General features: G+C 37.8%; 2 protein-coding genes across 4 annotated transcripts in view; one reads left to right on the forward strand and one right to left on the reverse strand.

Annotated features, from left to right (window-relative positions):
• dalrd3 (DALR anticodon binding domain containing 3) lies at positions 1–7,745 on the reverse strand. Its single transcript, XM_017411293.3, has 13 exons — positions 7,321–7,745; positions 5,643–5,950; positions 5,196–5,518; positions 4,722–4,780; positions 4,530–4,631; positions 4,391–4,455; positions 3,754–3,812; positions 3,525–3,607; positions 3,204–3,330; positions 2,877–2,935; positions 2,605–2,721; positions 2,445–2,513; positions 1–2,248 (listed from the first exon to the last, which is right to left on the reverse strand). The coding sequence occupies exons 1-13, from the start codon at positions 7,543–7,545 to the stop codon at positions 2,129–2,131; spliced, it is 1,716 nt and encodes a 571-aa protein (XP_017266782.1). The 5' UTR covers positions 7,546–7,745; the 3' UTR covers positions 1–2,128.
• Positions 7,427–16,233, forward strand: part of LOC108233096 — a 10,706-nt gene continuing 1,899 nt past the window's right edge. The window contains exons 1-3 of one of the 3 annotated variants that reach the window (XM_017411297.3): positions 7,434–7,565; positions 8,408–9,069; positions 10,771–16,083. In XM_017411297.3, the coding sequence (XP_017266786.1) occupies positions 8,493–9,069; positions 10,771–11,060 (867 nt within the window). In that variant the 5' untranslated portion in view covers positions 7,434–7,565; positions 8,408–8,492 and the 3' untranslated portion in view covers positions 11,061–16,083. Of the gene's footprint in view, positions 7,566–8,407; positions 9,070–10,770; positions 16,084–16,233 lie in introns of those variants that run through there. The other 2 variants (XR_005233487.1, XR_005233488.1) reach the window with 2 other exon arrangements.

The following is a 16,233-nucleotide window of genomic DNA, read 5'->3' on the forward strand; positions in this document are numbered from 1 at the left end:
TCTTTGTGCATATCCCCTGCTTTATTACTGTTACAATTACAGCAGCAATAAAACACTTTTCCCTTTTTCAGTAAACAAAAATCAAGTCAATAAAAACAATTTCCATACATTTATATGCCTCAAACAAAAACTTCATGCTGTGAAAAGTGAACTACGACACTACTTTTGTTCTGTAAAGAAATATACTGTATATTTAAACCACTTGCATTAAGAAAAATGTAGCAGACAGATGAAACAAACTATGGCACATTTTTTACCGAGGGTAGGTCTTATTTTAAACATACTTAAGGATCAGTTTAGGCCATTATTCTTTCCTTTCATACATTTATAAATAGTATTTTGGCAATAAACTCTTATGTATAAGTTTTGTTCCATTTCATGCATTTCCTACGATTGTGGCACAATATCCTAAATAATATTTTTGTCAATAACTTAATCAAGAGCTATTATACAAATGATTGATTTGTCAAGCAAGAAGAGCAGGACTAAGTGAAGGGCTCTGGGAAAAAAAAAGAAATTAAGACTCAGATACATAATATACATAATGTATAAATATATCTTCTTTTTTTAACTGGTAATAAATATACTTGTGGTATTGATGAATACAATGAAATGGAATCTTCAAATTATGGGGAAAAAAAAACACTTTTCCCCCCCTGCAGGCAGTGACTAAGAAACTTAAAGACTTTTTAAAAAGGAAAAAATGTTAGATAGTTCAGATGTTATTTGTGGACCAGTTCTGTTTGAGAAATAATACAATCTTGCTTTCACTTAGCTTTACCATGTTCCCTTTTAAACTCCTGCTATATTTACATTTCTGTTGATTCTAAAAAGTTAAATTGCCAACAAACAAAACATGTATTTTCTCCTTTTTAGCAGTTTCATTGTATTCATAAGTTCTTTGTGGATACACCTAGTTCTTTGACTTCCTTGAAATACCTGAAAAGTCCACATCATTGTTAAAACTAAAGTTTACCATATATTTCACTTCTTACTGCACATTATGTAAGTAAAGTTTGCATGAATTGTGTATCGACTTGTCCTTTTACATGAGTTGTAACTCTCTAAATTTTACTTTATTGGCTTAGAAATAGGTTTTTAATCTGTGTTTATGTGAAAATAAACCAAATCCCAGTCTGCAATTTAAAGTAAAACTAGAACCTCTGTTAGAATAAAGTTTGGTTCAAACAGCTATGACACATTTCACACTAAAACACCAGGAACACTTTTTGTAAATATGGTCCAAACCAAATTCCTGTTGGTCAAAAAGCATCTTTAGTGACACGAAGTAAAACAGTAATAAAAAGATCCAAAAAATCTTGCTACAGAATAGTCTGGGGGCATTTATATCATTTTTGGCATCATAATCAAAGTAAAAGTCACTGATGTGGTGTTCAGTTCTGTGAGTTGAAGAGCTACAAATAAATTTTGTTGCTGCATGTATAAAGTTTGACAATAAAAGCTAAAAAATACTGACTTGAAGTGAAATGTCATAGATCTGCTGGGTGCTAAAGTTATAAAACGAGGAACGCGGGGTGGAAGGACATCTTAGAAACAAGAGTGATGAAATATAGGAATAATTTGACATTTTTGCTTACTGGCTTTCTTATCACTCCATTCAAACTGCAGCCAAGCAACAGATGAAAGCATAATTTAAGTTTCTACTCTTAAGTTATTTTGACAGATTTATCAAACAAGAAAAAATGTGCAAATTATTGCACTTTATGGGCCGTGTTACCTCCATACAGAGACTGGTTCATTATTCAATCTTTTCCCTAAGTTACAGTACACATGTTTAAGGGATTTCTACACTCTTATTGTATCCAAAAAATGTCAAACTATTCCATTTAAAAACATTAAACAGACAAGTAATCGACTCAAATGAAAACGATTGGTCAGGGAACACATATGATAAATTACGCTGACATCTTTGAACTATTTACAGTGATTTTTTTTTGTCCACCTACACTGACAAGCACACGGTGGGCAGGTGAAATCTCATAATTAGCTGTAACGTTGCCAGAAAGGTGAGCGTGTCTCAGCTGTTTACGTAACACATTGGCAAGAGCGTCAGTGGCAGGTGGTGGAGGTGAAGCTAACTGTGACGGATGAGGGGATTACGTTGAAGCTATAGCTGCCTGATGGGGGGAAGGTTGAGGGTCTCCAGAGCGCTGTGGTAGAGTTCCCTCAGCGCTCTTAACAGATAGAGACGACAAAACATCTGGTTAAAGAGATGAGGCAATGGTTCCTTGAAAAAAAAGAAGAAATATACGTTAAGGCCAAGGATAGAAATAAAAATGACAACAATAAAAACAAAGTAAAATATTTTTACAGAAATTAACTCTCAAAATCAACCTCTGATTTAAATTTACATTATCTGCTGGGAGTAATGATTCAAGACAACTCTTCCATTTAAACACATAAATACATGAATACGTTCTCACCCCGAGCACATGGACTCTGTTGTAGTACGAACTGAAGTCTTTACTGAGAGATACGAGAAATTTACAGATCTGAAGGACACAGAAACTGAAGTTAGACAAAAATCTTCACTTTGACTTTGTTTGATTAGATTTTTATGGACGCTTCATCTACTGTACGTGCCTGTTCGGTCTTAATGTTCACTCTGGCTCCTCCCCCTTCACAATCTAACGCTTGTCCTGATTGGTTGAGCAGCTCAGCGAACGGAATGAGGTAATTGAACAAGAGAAGCCACTCGCCCTGTCAAAAAACACAACAATATGGTTTAATTAGCACTGCTGAGCTGTGAAGATCTGAAATTATTTTATTAGTTAAATAAATAAATAAATAAAACAGAAAATAAAGACAAATATTTATGAAATCTCTTTAAAATTTAAAAACAGAATTGGTGGCACCTCTTCTTTGAGAGCAGAAAAATCCAGCTTGGAGCCTTCTGGGATTTCTGGATACAAGCCTGCAGATAAATCGGTTAATAAAAAACACAAATGCTTAGATTTTAAACATAAAAAGAACCTAAAACAGTTACCTCTTATATAAAAGCTGATGTTTTCTTTTATTTGTTTGTTTTATTGTTTTACACATGCACATAATAACCTACACATGATGAAGGATTTTTGCCTAAGTTTTTCTATAATGCTAAAGTGATAAACCTAATTCTCTAAACCCTCTTCCTGGGGGTCCTAACCCAGTTTTTATAATTAAAACGAGTCACCAACTCTCACCCTTCTCCACGCCCCTCTCGTAGCTGTCAAACAGAGTGTGCAGTCTGGCGCAGTTATACATCACAAACACTCCTCCTCGCGGCCCTTTGGTTGACACGCTTCCTTCTCTCTGGACGTCCAGCGTCACCTAAACAAACAGCTGTCAATCATTCTGCCTAATCATTGAAGTCAGAGCAACCTTCAAGAAATGTTTCTGATTACAGATAAATTGTTTTTATTAATCTATATGACAGCTAGAGAAATTCAGTCCTTTAACACATGTTAAACCTTCAGTACATTTTATAGGACACTCAGATGAATGCAGAGATCCAGTTGACTCACAGGACTTGTGTGAACAGTTGACAGCAGCTCAAATCTGACCGTGGCAGAGGTCATCACCTTGATGATGTCATCCCACATCTGACCTACAAGAGACAAATCCATCTCATAACAATCGTTCTTATTTCACTTATAGCTGCTTAACAGAACGTACCATTAAAGTTACATGGAGGAGTGAGGAATAATATGCATTAAATACACATATAACAGAAACGTTTAAATGTGCACACACCTTCCACTTTATCTCCATATTTCATCTCTGAGGCTTCCTTCATCTGACCTTTTCTCAGCCTACAAAAGACGAGCAGAGTTTTTAGTTTAGTTTAGAACTCACGTTTTATTTAGTGTCATTTGATAATAAAATCCAGAGCTGTAGAAAGCTTGGTCGGAAGTAAAAAAAAGCTATAAAAATGTAAAGGGTGCAAAAAAAAGATGACCTAATACAAGAGGAGATAGAGCATACAAAAAAGTTAATTCTTTGTATGAAGATTTCTGCACTGTTTAATTTTCAGTGTAAGCTAAAAGGCTCTGACACAAAGGCGGTATAATGTAGGGATTTATGCAACAACTTGTTTCAAGCAAGACAGAATGAGGCGAGGCTTCTCTGGGATGCTTTGACAACCAAGGAGAAAATGGTCCTGTAATGTAACACAATCACAAGTGACAAGGAGACAAAAGTAAGAGGAAATCAAGACCCAGAAGTTCAAATTGTAAATGGAGTTAAGTGTCATGTTGTATCCTGTTCAACCTAAGCACTTAAATCAGCAATTCATTCAGTGAACTTCTGAGTCTCCTGGTGTTTCCTGAAGACGGACCTCCAATAAGAATCATTACACAGAAACATTCATGAAGAAAGGGATGCGTCTTACTGCAGGTACTGTTCACCAGTCAGGTGAGAACCAGGAGTCTTCACAGGCCCACACACAAGCTGTCTCTGCAGCCACAGATAGCAAAACGTGTTTAAAAAAAAATACACACAATCTGCTGCAGGGGTGTGTGTGTGGTTACCTGAGTGTGTGTCGCTCCACTGGCTCTCCACAGCATCGCTATCTGCTGCTGGCGGAACTCATCCTGACAAGAAGTCACATGTATTGTTGTTACCATGGATACCTGAAAAAGAAGCAGAAATTATATTTTTTTTAAATGAAAGAAAAGAAAACCTGTTTGTGAACTTCATATCTGTCCGTTTGTTTGTCTCACTGTGCAGTCAGCCGTGGACAGATCAAGCTGCGCCAGGTGGGAAACACTGTCTCTGTGAACTGAAAAGTAAAAAAACAAAAACAATTTGTTTGATTGAAATGACATTTACAGGGTCCATCTTTTTTTATGTAAAACAAAAGGCTGAAAAATGTATTTCTATACTTTACCACCTAAAAGAAAATGAAAGAATATTTTTGTCAGAGAACCAAATCCCGTTAACAATATTATTTATCAAACAATACTGAAGAAAGGAAGCATGGAATTTTGGTCTAATGAGTTAAGAATAAGTTAATATTATTCAGCTTTTTAATACAAAACCAGCATTTCTGATGGACTGCTTCATTCACAAAAGAAAAGTGGGTTTACAAATGTTTTACTAAAAGGTACCATTTGTGTCATTACAGAGAAAAGGGGAAATGAGCACATGTTTAAAGAATCTTCATAAATAAGCAATGAGTGCCCACATGTCCTTACCTGTGCAAGTGCCGAGGGTGGGGTCGTATCCCAGCAGCCCCTCCTCCTGAAAAACCCGTTTCAAGTTAATTCTGAGCACTTCCTCATTCTCCTCCTCCTCCTCCTCCTCGTCTGCTTTCCTCCCTCCCCCACCGCTGGTCCTCCTGTGTCTCTCCGTTCCTCTTTCTCTGTAAGGTGAGTTCTCCAGCACCTTGTGGAGCTTCTCCTCCCGCTCCTCATTGGTCCAATCACCTGGAGCTGTTGGCCAATCAATTCCCAGAGCTCGGAGGAAAGCGATAATATCGCTGTCTTCAGGAAGCGTGGGGCAAAAGAAAACCTCAAATCTAAGACAGGAAAGAATATTACCATTATCAAACTAATATTTTAATAAATGATAAATAAATTGGTCTAAAAAGATTTAACTAAGTCTAGACCTTTCTTGTTAAAAAGCCCCTTTTGTTGACTCACCCCTGTCTTCTCAGCAGTGCCCCCATGTGGTCAGCCAGCAGAACAGTTCTTAGCTGGCCCAGGCTCAGTGTATCAGGAGTGGGGATGTTGGGTTTAGGATGCAGAGCAGGACAGTTGAGCAGCACACAGCCCTCCCTCTGACCAGAGGGCTTCAGGTACTCTGTAGTTCCACCTGCCAGGACCGCCTGGAAAGCTGCGGCCCGATCCACCCGCAGCCTCAATCCTTCGCCCATCACCTCCCCACCGGCCACAGGGAGCACCCCACTGCCACGAAGGGACAAGACTCTGGACATCACTGCTGGAGGAACCTGGGGGGGATTTAACAATAAAAACACTCAGAGTTCAGCTAAATCACAAGACAAAAAAAAAAAAACTAAACTAAATTTCAGGACAGATTTTTGCTGAAATTAAAGGCCTTGGATTTCTTGATGGAATGCATATTTCCCACTGTTTTTGTGCCAGTGTTTTAGACTAAGATTATTTTATGCTGAAAAATTACAGAGCTGTAGCAACTTTGTTTAAACCATGATAACATTATGTGCAATCTCATGCGATACCAGAGTATGCACTGGGGATGACTCTAATCTACTACCATATGAAATTTTAACTCAATAACTGAAATTGACAGAGCTTTAGCCATTTTTGTGTTGGCTAATGTCGATCGGCCTTAGCGTTCATCTTGAATTGGAGTGACTCCAAAAGTATGTCAGTGGTAGATCTACATCCGGTGATTACTTTATGCAAATTTCATTAAAATTTGTCCAAAGATTCATGAACTATTTAGGTAACAAACTATTTAGGTAACAAACAGACACAACACAAAGACATCTGCCTTCACTTTTCACCAGCAGGAGATAGGTATTCACAGTGTGATACCAAAAACTGACATGCCACAGAATTGTGGACTTTACACAAATATTTAACTTAAAGCAATTCATACATTTTTGCTTATGGTTATGATTCATGCACAATTTTAAACTATCAGATAATGACAATTAACGAAATACTGTTGCATGTCTTGTCTTGGTAACAGGCAGACATGCTCATAAAGCTAAGTTGTTATAAGTGATTTTTGTCCTCATAAACTATAGTATGGTGTGTATATGTGCAAACTCAGTTTCAGCACATCCAGCTGACCCATATTGGCTCTGCCACACACGCACTAATTGCAGCTGCAGGCTTTTAGTGTTTGGTCGATCATAATGGAGCAAAGTCAGCGGCCTCCAATCAATCCAGCGAATATGTCTGATATGTCGAATATGTTATTTATCTACAATCCAAAAAACAAACATTGGGAGGTGTTTTTTATGACCTAACATTATAAAGTAGATAGTCCAGGTTCTCTTTTCTTATTGGCTAATTTTCCAGGTCGTCAAGAAACACCTTTGCGCCGTTGTATCACTACGCTGAATTAAAATTCTAGCAATCATAAACACCTTCCGAGGAACTATACTGCGTGGCGGAGGAGTTTTGGCCTAAGAACTTTCGCGTTAATTAACAGTACAGAGAACGTGATGACACGTCATGGTGTGTAGTTAGCGTCTCTCTAAGACTTTTTCTTAACGCACTCAGCTTCTGACAGTACGACAAGCGTTAATTTGAAAAAAAATAAGACGACCAGAATCATCAACGAGGGATTTAAATGTTAATAAACCTGGCAGGTGTGAACCGAACCAACCTGTCCGTTCGCGAACAGCGTGTTTAGCATCGAGGTCGGCGACAAGAAGTCTCTGTTTCGCAGGTTTTTCGCGCTGCTCTCCTTGAACCAAAGCTTCTCCGGTTCGGGGAATACTCTGTCGCCTTTCCCTTCTCCGGAGTCCTGGACATTTTCACGCTTGCCTCGCAGCGCGGAGCTGAGAGCTCGGACGGTCGGTGTGATCCGCAGGGGCGAGAGCTCCTCCATCACCGCTGCAGCACAGACAGGTGAGTTTTCTGCCACGCGATGAAAACATTCACTCTCTGCCCATATTTCGTGTCAGACTATGACTGCGTTGTTGTAAGCTCAGCTGGGTTCGAGGTTTTCTCACAGTTTAGCTAACTGCTGGTCGATGTCGGATATTAGCTGTAAATGGGGACTGCATTAGTTGTTTACCCTAGCGGAACTAAAACTAGAGACGATGTTTCTCTCAAGATGCATTTTCGAGTCGAACCAGTAGGGAGCCATCTAGTGGGTGGCAGAGGAACTACGACTTTAATTAATCAAGATAGCTGTAGTTATTAAACTACATTCGTGGAATTTATTATAACATTTGCATATTATTAATGCTTATAATTTAAAGGTGGAATGTTGTGCAAACATGGGAGTTTTTGAAATGTTTTGGTTCTTAATCAATCAAATCATCATTGAGCGGGTATTAGTCTTAATGGGTTTAAATAACCAATTAATTATAATTTTACTGGCTTAAAAGATACTAGTTTAAGTATTTCCCAATCAATCAGTCAAACTTTATTTATAAACCACATTTACACAGAAAACATACCGCAAAGTGCTTATCCCATTTCCTTTTTTCTTCCACACAGACACATGAATGTGTATGTAGTTTTTTTCGTATGATTTTTATTTTGAAGGAGAAAAAATGTAAGTGACCCAAAACACAGAATGGCATCGTATACGTGATCACATTTTTTTCCGTTGAGGTTTTAGGAAATTTACAATGTTACGGTTTTATGTATTTATACATTTATATAGGACTTTAGTTTCTGGTTGTTGCTTTACTCCGCCGTATGTTGTTTTTCCCCATTTTTCTCATCGACGCGTTTTTAAGACGTCATCTTCCGGCGCAGGATAAAAACGCAGCCAACAGCCGCGCAAACATACAGGGAGGTGTTTGTTATAAGTTGACAGGCTCCATGGCTCATTTACTCCTAAAAGAGAAGATGCACAACTGGCAGGAGAACGAAATAAAAGAACTTCTGAGTATCCGGGGATCGGAGGGGATCCGTAACTTGATCACGGGCACAGTGAAGGACTCAGTGGTCTACAGCAGGATATCCAAACTGCTGTCGGAGAGGGGGGTACACAGGACTCACATGCAGGTGGTCAGCAAACTGAAGTCTCTTCGGAAGCAGTATTTACAGCACCGCGAACAGAAGAACCGCTGTGGCAACGAGCGGGTCCACTGGCTCTTCTACGAGCTGTGCCACAGGGCTTTTGGTAATTCTCCGCAGCCGGGGAACCCGCTGAAACGGCCCAGGAGCCCGACGCCCCCGCCTATTATGGCGGACGAAACGCCGACACCGTCGCCCCCGTCGTCCCTCCCCCCTCCGCCACCTGCATCGGACAGCAGCCAGGAGCACCAGGAGGTCGTGGTCAGCCTCTGGGATGAAGTTGATGACCAGGAAATCAACAAGCATTTGGGACAAGTGGGGACGGAGGATGTGGAGGAGCACTTTACTCCACCTGAACAGTTACACACCAATAATACCTGTAAGTAAACTGAGTCTGCTTATTCTGTTCTGAATATATTTATGTACTTGTGTCCCAGACGAGGATGTGGGTGGATTGTAGCACTAAACTTGAACTGTCTAATACAATTATGATAGATAGTGGTTTTATAGACAGAATGGCTATCTTATCTTAGAAGATTACAATGAAGCTAGGTAGTTGTTACTAACACTGACATTAAGTAAACAAATATGTAGAATCATTTAAGTACTGAGGTACGCCATAAGTCAATGTGCAGTCATATTTTGCAGTAATGGTGTTGGAGTCACTAAGGTAATTGCTGCAACAGCATTCGTAGATGATTTTCTTCTTAAATGCTAGTTAAAGTTTTCATTTTGTATCAGTCAAAATACCATCTTGAGGTGTTTGCACCGTCTGTGTGGTTGGAACACGTTTGTTAAGCAGAATGTAGTTATTCCTGTTTATGTTTAGATAATCTACAAGTTATGTTAGGCATCACTGATAATGCTAGTTCTGTTACACACCTATACATTCTTTGTATTTTGCTTTCAAAAAGCTAGACTTCTTAAAATTTGGTGGTCAAATGTTTTTCAGGGTTCTCTGAATGTCTTGCAGTTTTGTTTTGTTTTTCTCTTTAAACTTTGGCTGCTTTTTCACTCATTCTCTGCTCAGTGCTCAACATGACAGCATACTCTGCTGCAGTGTGCTTAAAAAAATCAGGAAAGTTGACAAATGGGGGAGAAAAGAAGTATCACTTATATAAAAATGATCTTAAGCAAATGAACAGTATCTGACAGTCTTGTCTTGTCTTGTCTTTAAAAACATTCAACAGAGACTTGATGCAGAAACTTAGAGATGCATCATCCTACAAGTTCTTGGCTTTAGATCCCTTTTAAAACTGTCCCTTGAGTTTTGGGCCCATGATTCAGTCAGAGTTAAATGGCTTAAAAAACAAAAATATTTATAAATTGTCAGGCACTTATTTGAAAATGAATGAATGAAACTTCAGCAAAAAATCTGAAGTAAAAGTTTGACAGACCTTTTTAAAAGCTTGAAGTCATGCTGATCATGACTACAGCTGATCATGGTTACAGAAAGGCCTGGGCTGCTTGGAAACAAAACAAAAAGCAGTGAGGGATTCAGAAGGTTTTGGACAGGTCTGTAATATTTGTTCTGCGTCAGTTCATTCAGGATGACACCAAGCGAAGAGTTAAAACCATTGCAAGCCCACTGAAACAGAATGCATGTCTTCTGTATTTTGTGGCAGCAGTGGACAATTCTCAGATACATTTACTTCTAATGATTTTTCTTTAATTGTTTTGTCACCAATGGATCCTTCAGTTTAATATTTCAATGTGTTGTTGTCTTCATAAGGTGAAATTGAGGATTGTTTTGCCCATTTTTAATACATTCTGTGGTGAAGTTACTTGAAATAGTCTGAACTTAACACTTGCCACTTTGTTTGACCACAGACATGCAAATTTCTGATGCAGCCTAAATTTGCATGGCATTATTGAGCAAACAATAATACCCAGCTCTAACTCAGTGTTTTTATTGCTTGTTGGCTGTACTCCATTAGCAATTACTTGCCAGCTAAATAATATGCCTTCAGGTGGTAGTCATTGTTTGTTTCCAAGTTGCGTATGTTGAGGCAGTGAGTATCAGTTTTACAAAGTATTTTTTTGTTGATTATAGTCTTCTCTCCGTGGTTTTTTTTTTTAGCGTTCTCAGTTCCGTCAAAGAAAAGGAAAACGACAGTGATGCAGCAAGTCTCAACTCTGGTGTCTGCAACCGTCGCCCAGCTCAGAGAGATGGACGCAGCCATGCAGGCGCAGGAAGACGCCCGTCTGCAGAGGTTAATGCACCACGAGAGAGAAATGCAGAACAATCTAATGAGTCAGCTCATAGCCATGAACGAAAGGATCAGTCGAGAAAACCACACAAGGAATCTCGAACTGGTGGACAGAATACTTTCCAGATTCCCTTCACCTTCATCCTCCTCAGGCCGCTGAAGGACTGTGTGTGTGGGCAATGACATTTGGAACGTGGTTATTCTCTGGACTCTCTCCTCTGCCAGCTGACTAGTGCCTGATCCCACAGTACTTTTACGTTGACTATCTGTCACGCGAGGACCGTTGTCTTTGACCTCAAACCTGCTCACTTAAAGCTAGTGCACATTCAGGTCAAAAACCAGGTCATGTTCACACCGCTGATGCACATTTTCTGCTTTTCTCTCCATCTTTAGTCAACCACAGAACTGTAAACTGACAGCAGTGCAGAAAAAGAACAACAATATTGTGAAGGAAACTGTAACTTACAGCATTTTGTCATATCCAAGTAAAAGAAAAATATCTTTTGAGTTAAACATTTCTCATCTGATTTGATTGTAAAAGTAATTTGATTACTTACTGTCAAAGTCTGTAACTTAAGTTAATTACAAGACATTTAAAAAATCATCATTGCAATTTATTATATAGTTAAGACAAGTTGGTCATTACTGTCTGAGGAAACATCCTGATACTCTTCCTTCTCTCTGCCCTGCTGGTCCGTAGTAGTTGGACATCAGTCTGGACGCTCAGCTCTGAAAATAAGAGGATTTGTAAAGAGGAATCTGTGCTAACTGTGCCTAAAGCAGAGCAACTAGAACTGTTAAGTTTTGGCATCTGAAACAATGTAGATCAAAAACATGTTAGTGGTTTAAACACATGCTGTTGTATATTTTACCAATTATTTACAGTATCGCTGTTGCAGCAGTTGGTTACACTGACCTTTTCCTGTTGAAATATGTGTTGTTGTTATTATATTTGTGCTTCACACAGCCCCTATTAGTAACAACAACTTTTATTTATAAAAATAGTTTTAAAGGCCACTGTTTGTAAAACATGACAAATCAGAATTAATTTTGCAAAATTTCCTGCAGTAATTAAATTATTTTGTGAAAAGTAGTTTTTTGTTTGTTTGTTTTTATGTCACTGTTAAAATTTCCTAAGTATTTTGTTGTAGTTTGTGAAATGTGTGGTTTTGTTTTGAGATATTTTGACACCCCGAACAAATTGTACTAATGTTATTTAAATGTTTGATAGTCAGTCCTTTTAAAAAAAAAAAATAAATTACAGCTGTGACTTTCAGAAATGATCTGTATTAAAGTTAAAAGAAACTTTACACCGTAATGTAGATGACCTCCTCAAATCAGAAGTTACTAAGATGGTTGTATTTTAAAAGAACAAGTTGAACTCTAAGGCTTACTAGACTTTAGATGTGTCACAATAATTAGTATTTTTAGGTTTACAATCCTTTTATTTAAAAAAGTATAACTACCATAAATGTTCAAGAAAAATATTTGGTGAGAAATACAAGGTGATAATCAACAATCTTCTTTATATGGTTTCTTAAAACTACCTAACTTTTAGTTTCATGTTAGCTGTATGGTTTGTGGAAAGAAAAAAAAAACCCTCTCACATCCCAGATTTGTGATGTGAGAGTAAAAATCAGAATTAGCAGTGTGAACATGGCCTGCAGCAATGCAGCAACTGGTCAAGGTTGAAACTTCTCAGCAGAAACACTCAGTCAGCTGTTGTCTTTGTTGAATAATTTTATGTTGACTTTCTTTTTCTTATTTGGGACAAATTATAGGACCTCTAATGTGGGAGTCAGTTTAAAAGGTTTACAGATGGTGATGCTCTAATTGAGGAATTTTTGACAGTTTATAACCTTTCAAAGGCAGAGGAAACCACAGTAAGCTAAAGACACAACTGCAACACTTTGTTTTGATGCTAACAAATTTGTTGCACAGCTAGTAAGTGTTGTAAAATAAGTACTGGATAGAAACACACAACTAGTCAATTTAAGAATGTCAGTTTTATTTTTAAAAATCTATGACAAGGCTACTGAATAGCAGCAGCACGTGGTACGCACAGAGAGGACAGAACAAGTTGCCGTTGGCTCTCCAAGCGTCGACGCTGGTGTCCTTCTTGGCTGACACGAAATTCCCGGTTGCATTCACTACTGCCAGCAATCCGGGAGAAAACGTGTCATTGAAGAAAAACACCATGATCAGATGACAACAACACCTGAATCAAGGTGATACAGCCCTGAATTGTCTTGTAGTAGTTTCTTTTCATTGATTTTATTTTTCTTTTATGGAGGTCATAACCCAAAGGGATCAGTGGTGAGCGTCTGGCAGCAATTTTAATAATGAGGGGTTTATTTTCTGTGGGGCTCAGTCAGATATGTGTATTTTTATTGTTCTATACAGTTTCCTGTGTTTTAATGTTTTAGAGCTGCTTTTTCGTTCTCTCTTGACAATAAAGTTTTTCAAGGAAGTGATGAGTTAATTATTACCAACCAGATACAAACTTAAAGGGGGGAAAAAAAGGTGAAGTCTCAGATAAATGTAGACAGGAGGATGTTGAGCTGGGATGTTCTTATTGAAGCGAGGAGTGCTCGTCGCCGACCCGTCCGTTCAGGATGTTTTGTGCGCGTTGGGATGGAAACGGACCCCATAACCAGCTGGGGCTCAGAATCACAGCTGCATTATGGGTTCCGTTACAATCCCACCCACAAAGAATAAAGTCCAGGGCGAAACTCGGGTCAACGCTGCTAAAAAAGAAAAAAAAAGAAGAAAAAATTACTTTATGATATACAAAATCAGACAGCATCTGGTAACTGAGTGTTTTCCTTGTCTGCGTGCTGCCACTCCTGGCCAATGAATTTAAAACTTTTTAAAGTTTGGAAACTATCTTGAAACTGTGACTGTTCTCAGTCACTAAGTGTCAAGTTTTAGTTCCAGTGTTTGATTTTTGTATTTAGTAACTCAGTCTGGAAAAAGAAAAAAAGATTAAAAACCAAAACCTTATCCAGTGTTGAACAGGTAACCTGGATTTTGTTATTGTAGAAACTAATTTGAAAATGGGAAGTGATTCTTGGTTCCACTGTTATAAAAAATGACTTCTGAATATTTTTAATGCGCTCCTTTAGTTACTTGTCTTGTTACAGTATATTAGACTGAAAACTTAAAGCACAAATAAAACATTTTTTACTTTAAGTCATGAACTTTTTTTTTTTTTTTTTTTTCACAGAAGCAGAACTTTATTGTTTGAGGGAGTCGTTTCGCTTTTTATAACCTTTTCTAAAATGAAACTGTTAAAGCCGCACTCATTCAGCTGTAGCCTCAAGTTTTCACCTGGCGGTTCTTGTCAGAGGAGCTGCTGGATGTTTTGGAACAAACCTTTTTTTTCCCCCTGTCCCTTTTACTTAGAAATTACAAGACAGATTAGATTAATCTGAACAAAATGCCAAAACACTGACTCCCCTTCATGTTCTGCAAGAGGAGGAGAGGCAAAGTGCCATTCAGTCACAATCTGTCAACCTCAAAGCTTCCCTCGAATCCTGCAGCCAAGGAATGAAAAACAAACGTTATCTGTAGCTAAAAACCTGCCTGTTTTAAAGCAGTCTCAGGTCGGATTCTGAGACTTCACTATTCAAAGTTTGGTCATATTTGTCACATAGTAGAGAGGAAAATAATAGTCTCTCACTTCCAGTTTGAACTTTATAAAAATGGCTGTATTTTTGTGCTCCAGCTTGAAAAACCTGTTGTGTTATCTTTTCTATCGGAAGAAAAAGAAAGCAAGCAGAAATTATACAAGAGGTCAGTCCAACAAGGAAGAGCTGATAGTGTTTTAAAAAAGGAGGTAGGTTAAAACATTTAAGTCTTTGCAGATTAAAATGTGTTTCGAGCCAAATTTAGAGGCTCAAACTTGTCTTTATCTATCAGCTTCAAATATGGCTGAAAGTTCACTTGCATACAGAATAAACAACAGCAGCACCAAGATACTTTCAGTTTGTCATCTGTGCTCTAACTTGATCAGAAAGCCTAAAACCTTTTCCAGTTTTACAGCAACATAACGTGTGGTGGAACAAATAAAACCCGTTTGAAGGACGTAAAGTAAGATCAAGTTTAAAAACCACAAGGAAATAAAGAGGTGGAACAATGACTGACTCCGAGACAAAGCCGGCTGAATGAAAGGAAAGTGAAAACGCCTAAAGAGCTGCCAGAATGAGTCTAATCAAACTGGAAATGAATGGTGAAGTGTGAGGAAAGTGGGAAATGTTCTCCAGCTCACCTGCAGCTGAGAGCAGCTTGTTGTCCCCAGCGGTCCTGTCTGCCAACAGCTCTGACAGTCCCAACTTCCTCTTTAAATACTCCAGTGATTCATTTCACTTTCACTTCTCCTGAACAGCCAAACTCCTCCTTTCCTTCCTTTGTCCACTGCCCCCCTGCCTCTCTCGGCTGCAGAAACCGTGGCCACTATCTTGTTAGGTTTGTTGCTTTTTTCTGTCATTTGTTTTATTATTTAAAGGACTTTTCTTTTGTCCCTGCATTCATTCAGTTTTATTCAACCAAAACTAACTGTCATTTTGAAAAAAAGTTTTTTCTTGAAATCATCAGTTTGAACCATTTACTGATAATTTAATATCTTATGAGAACATTTATTCTGTTTCATTCAGTTCAACCAGGAAAACCTCAACGGGCTCCTATAACGTTTTGCTTATTTTTACATTCATTTTCATGATTTTCTTGCCAATTTTTTTGAGTGAAGTTGCTCAAAGCTTTTCACACCTTTTTAAATTCTCTATTGTGCAAACAGACTCAGAATTTTACCCTTAAATTAGTTATTTAAATTTAAATTTACATTTTTTATATTGTTGAATTCTGCTGTTTCATAATTATTATCAGTCTTTTTGTTAAATAAGTGAGCATTTAGTTAATGTATGTTTTCGTATATGTATTCTTTCTTTAATCTGATTTATTGCTCATTGTCAGATTAGTTTCTGCAGCACATTGGTCAACTTCTGTTGTTTTTAAAGTTGCTTTTATTATTTAGTCAAACAAAATGTAAAAATACAACAGTAAAAGCAATCAAATACAAGAGAGATAAAAAAAACAAAGAAAAGTAAAATAGAAAACCGAGACACAACATAACATCAGCTTTATTTAGGTCTCATTCTCCTCTGGAGTCAAAAATCATGAAAAAATAAAAAGTCTTAGCAGAGATGTCCGTTTTCTTCTGCTTCTGATCAAATCATGTGAGGGTTTTGTTGTTTTCTCATTCCAGGTTTTAGTTGTTTTACGGTCATATTTTTCAAATATATTTTTATGTTATTTTAAGTTTGAGATATACAACA

This window comes from Kryptolebias marmoratus, linkage group LG8 (genome assembly GCF_001649575.2).
Source record: "Kryptolebias marmoratus isolate JLee-2015 linkage group LG8, ASM164957v2, whole genome shotgun sequence".
In the NCBI taxonomy this organism is placed as follows: domain Eukaryota; kingdom Metazoa; phylum Chordata; class Actinopteri; order Cyprinodontiformes; family Rivulidae; genus Kryptolebias; species Kryptolebias marmoratus.

Excerpts from the sequence above, each read along its gene's own strand:
- dalrd3 (XM_017411293.3), bottom strand. The coding sequence starts at position 7,545 with ATGGAGGAGCTCTCGCCCCTGCGGATCACACCGACCGTCCGAGCTCTC. Across the intron at positions 4,456-4,529 it reads GTGGAGCGACACACACTCAG|AGACAGCTTGTGTGTGGGCC; the intron begins GTAACCACACAC and ends CTGTGGCTGCAG. Across the intron at positions 2,249-2,444 it reads ACAGAGTCCATGTGCTCGGG|GAACCATTGCCTCATCTCTT; the intron begins GTGAGAACGTAT and ends TTTTTTTTCAAG.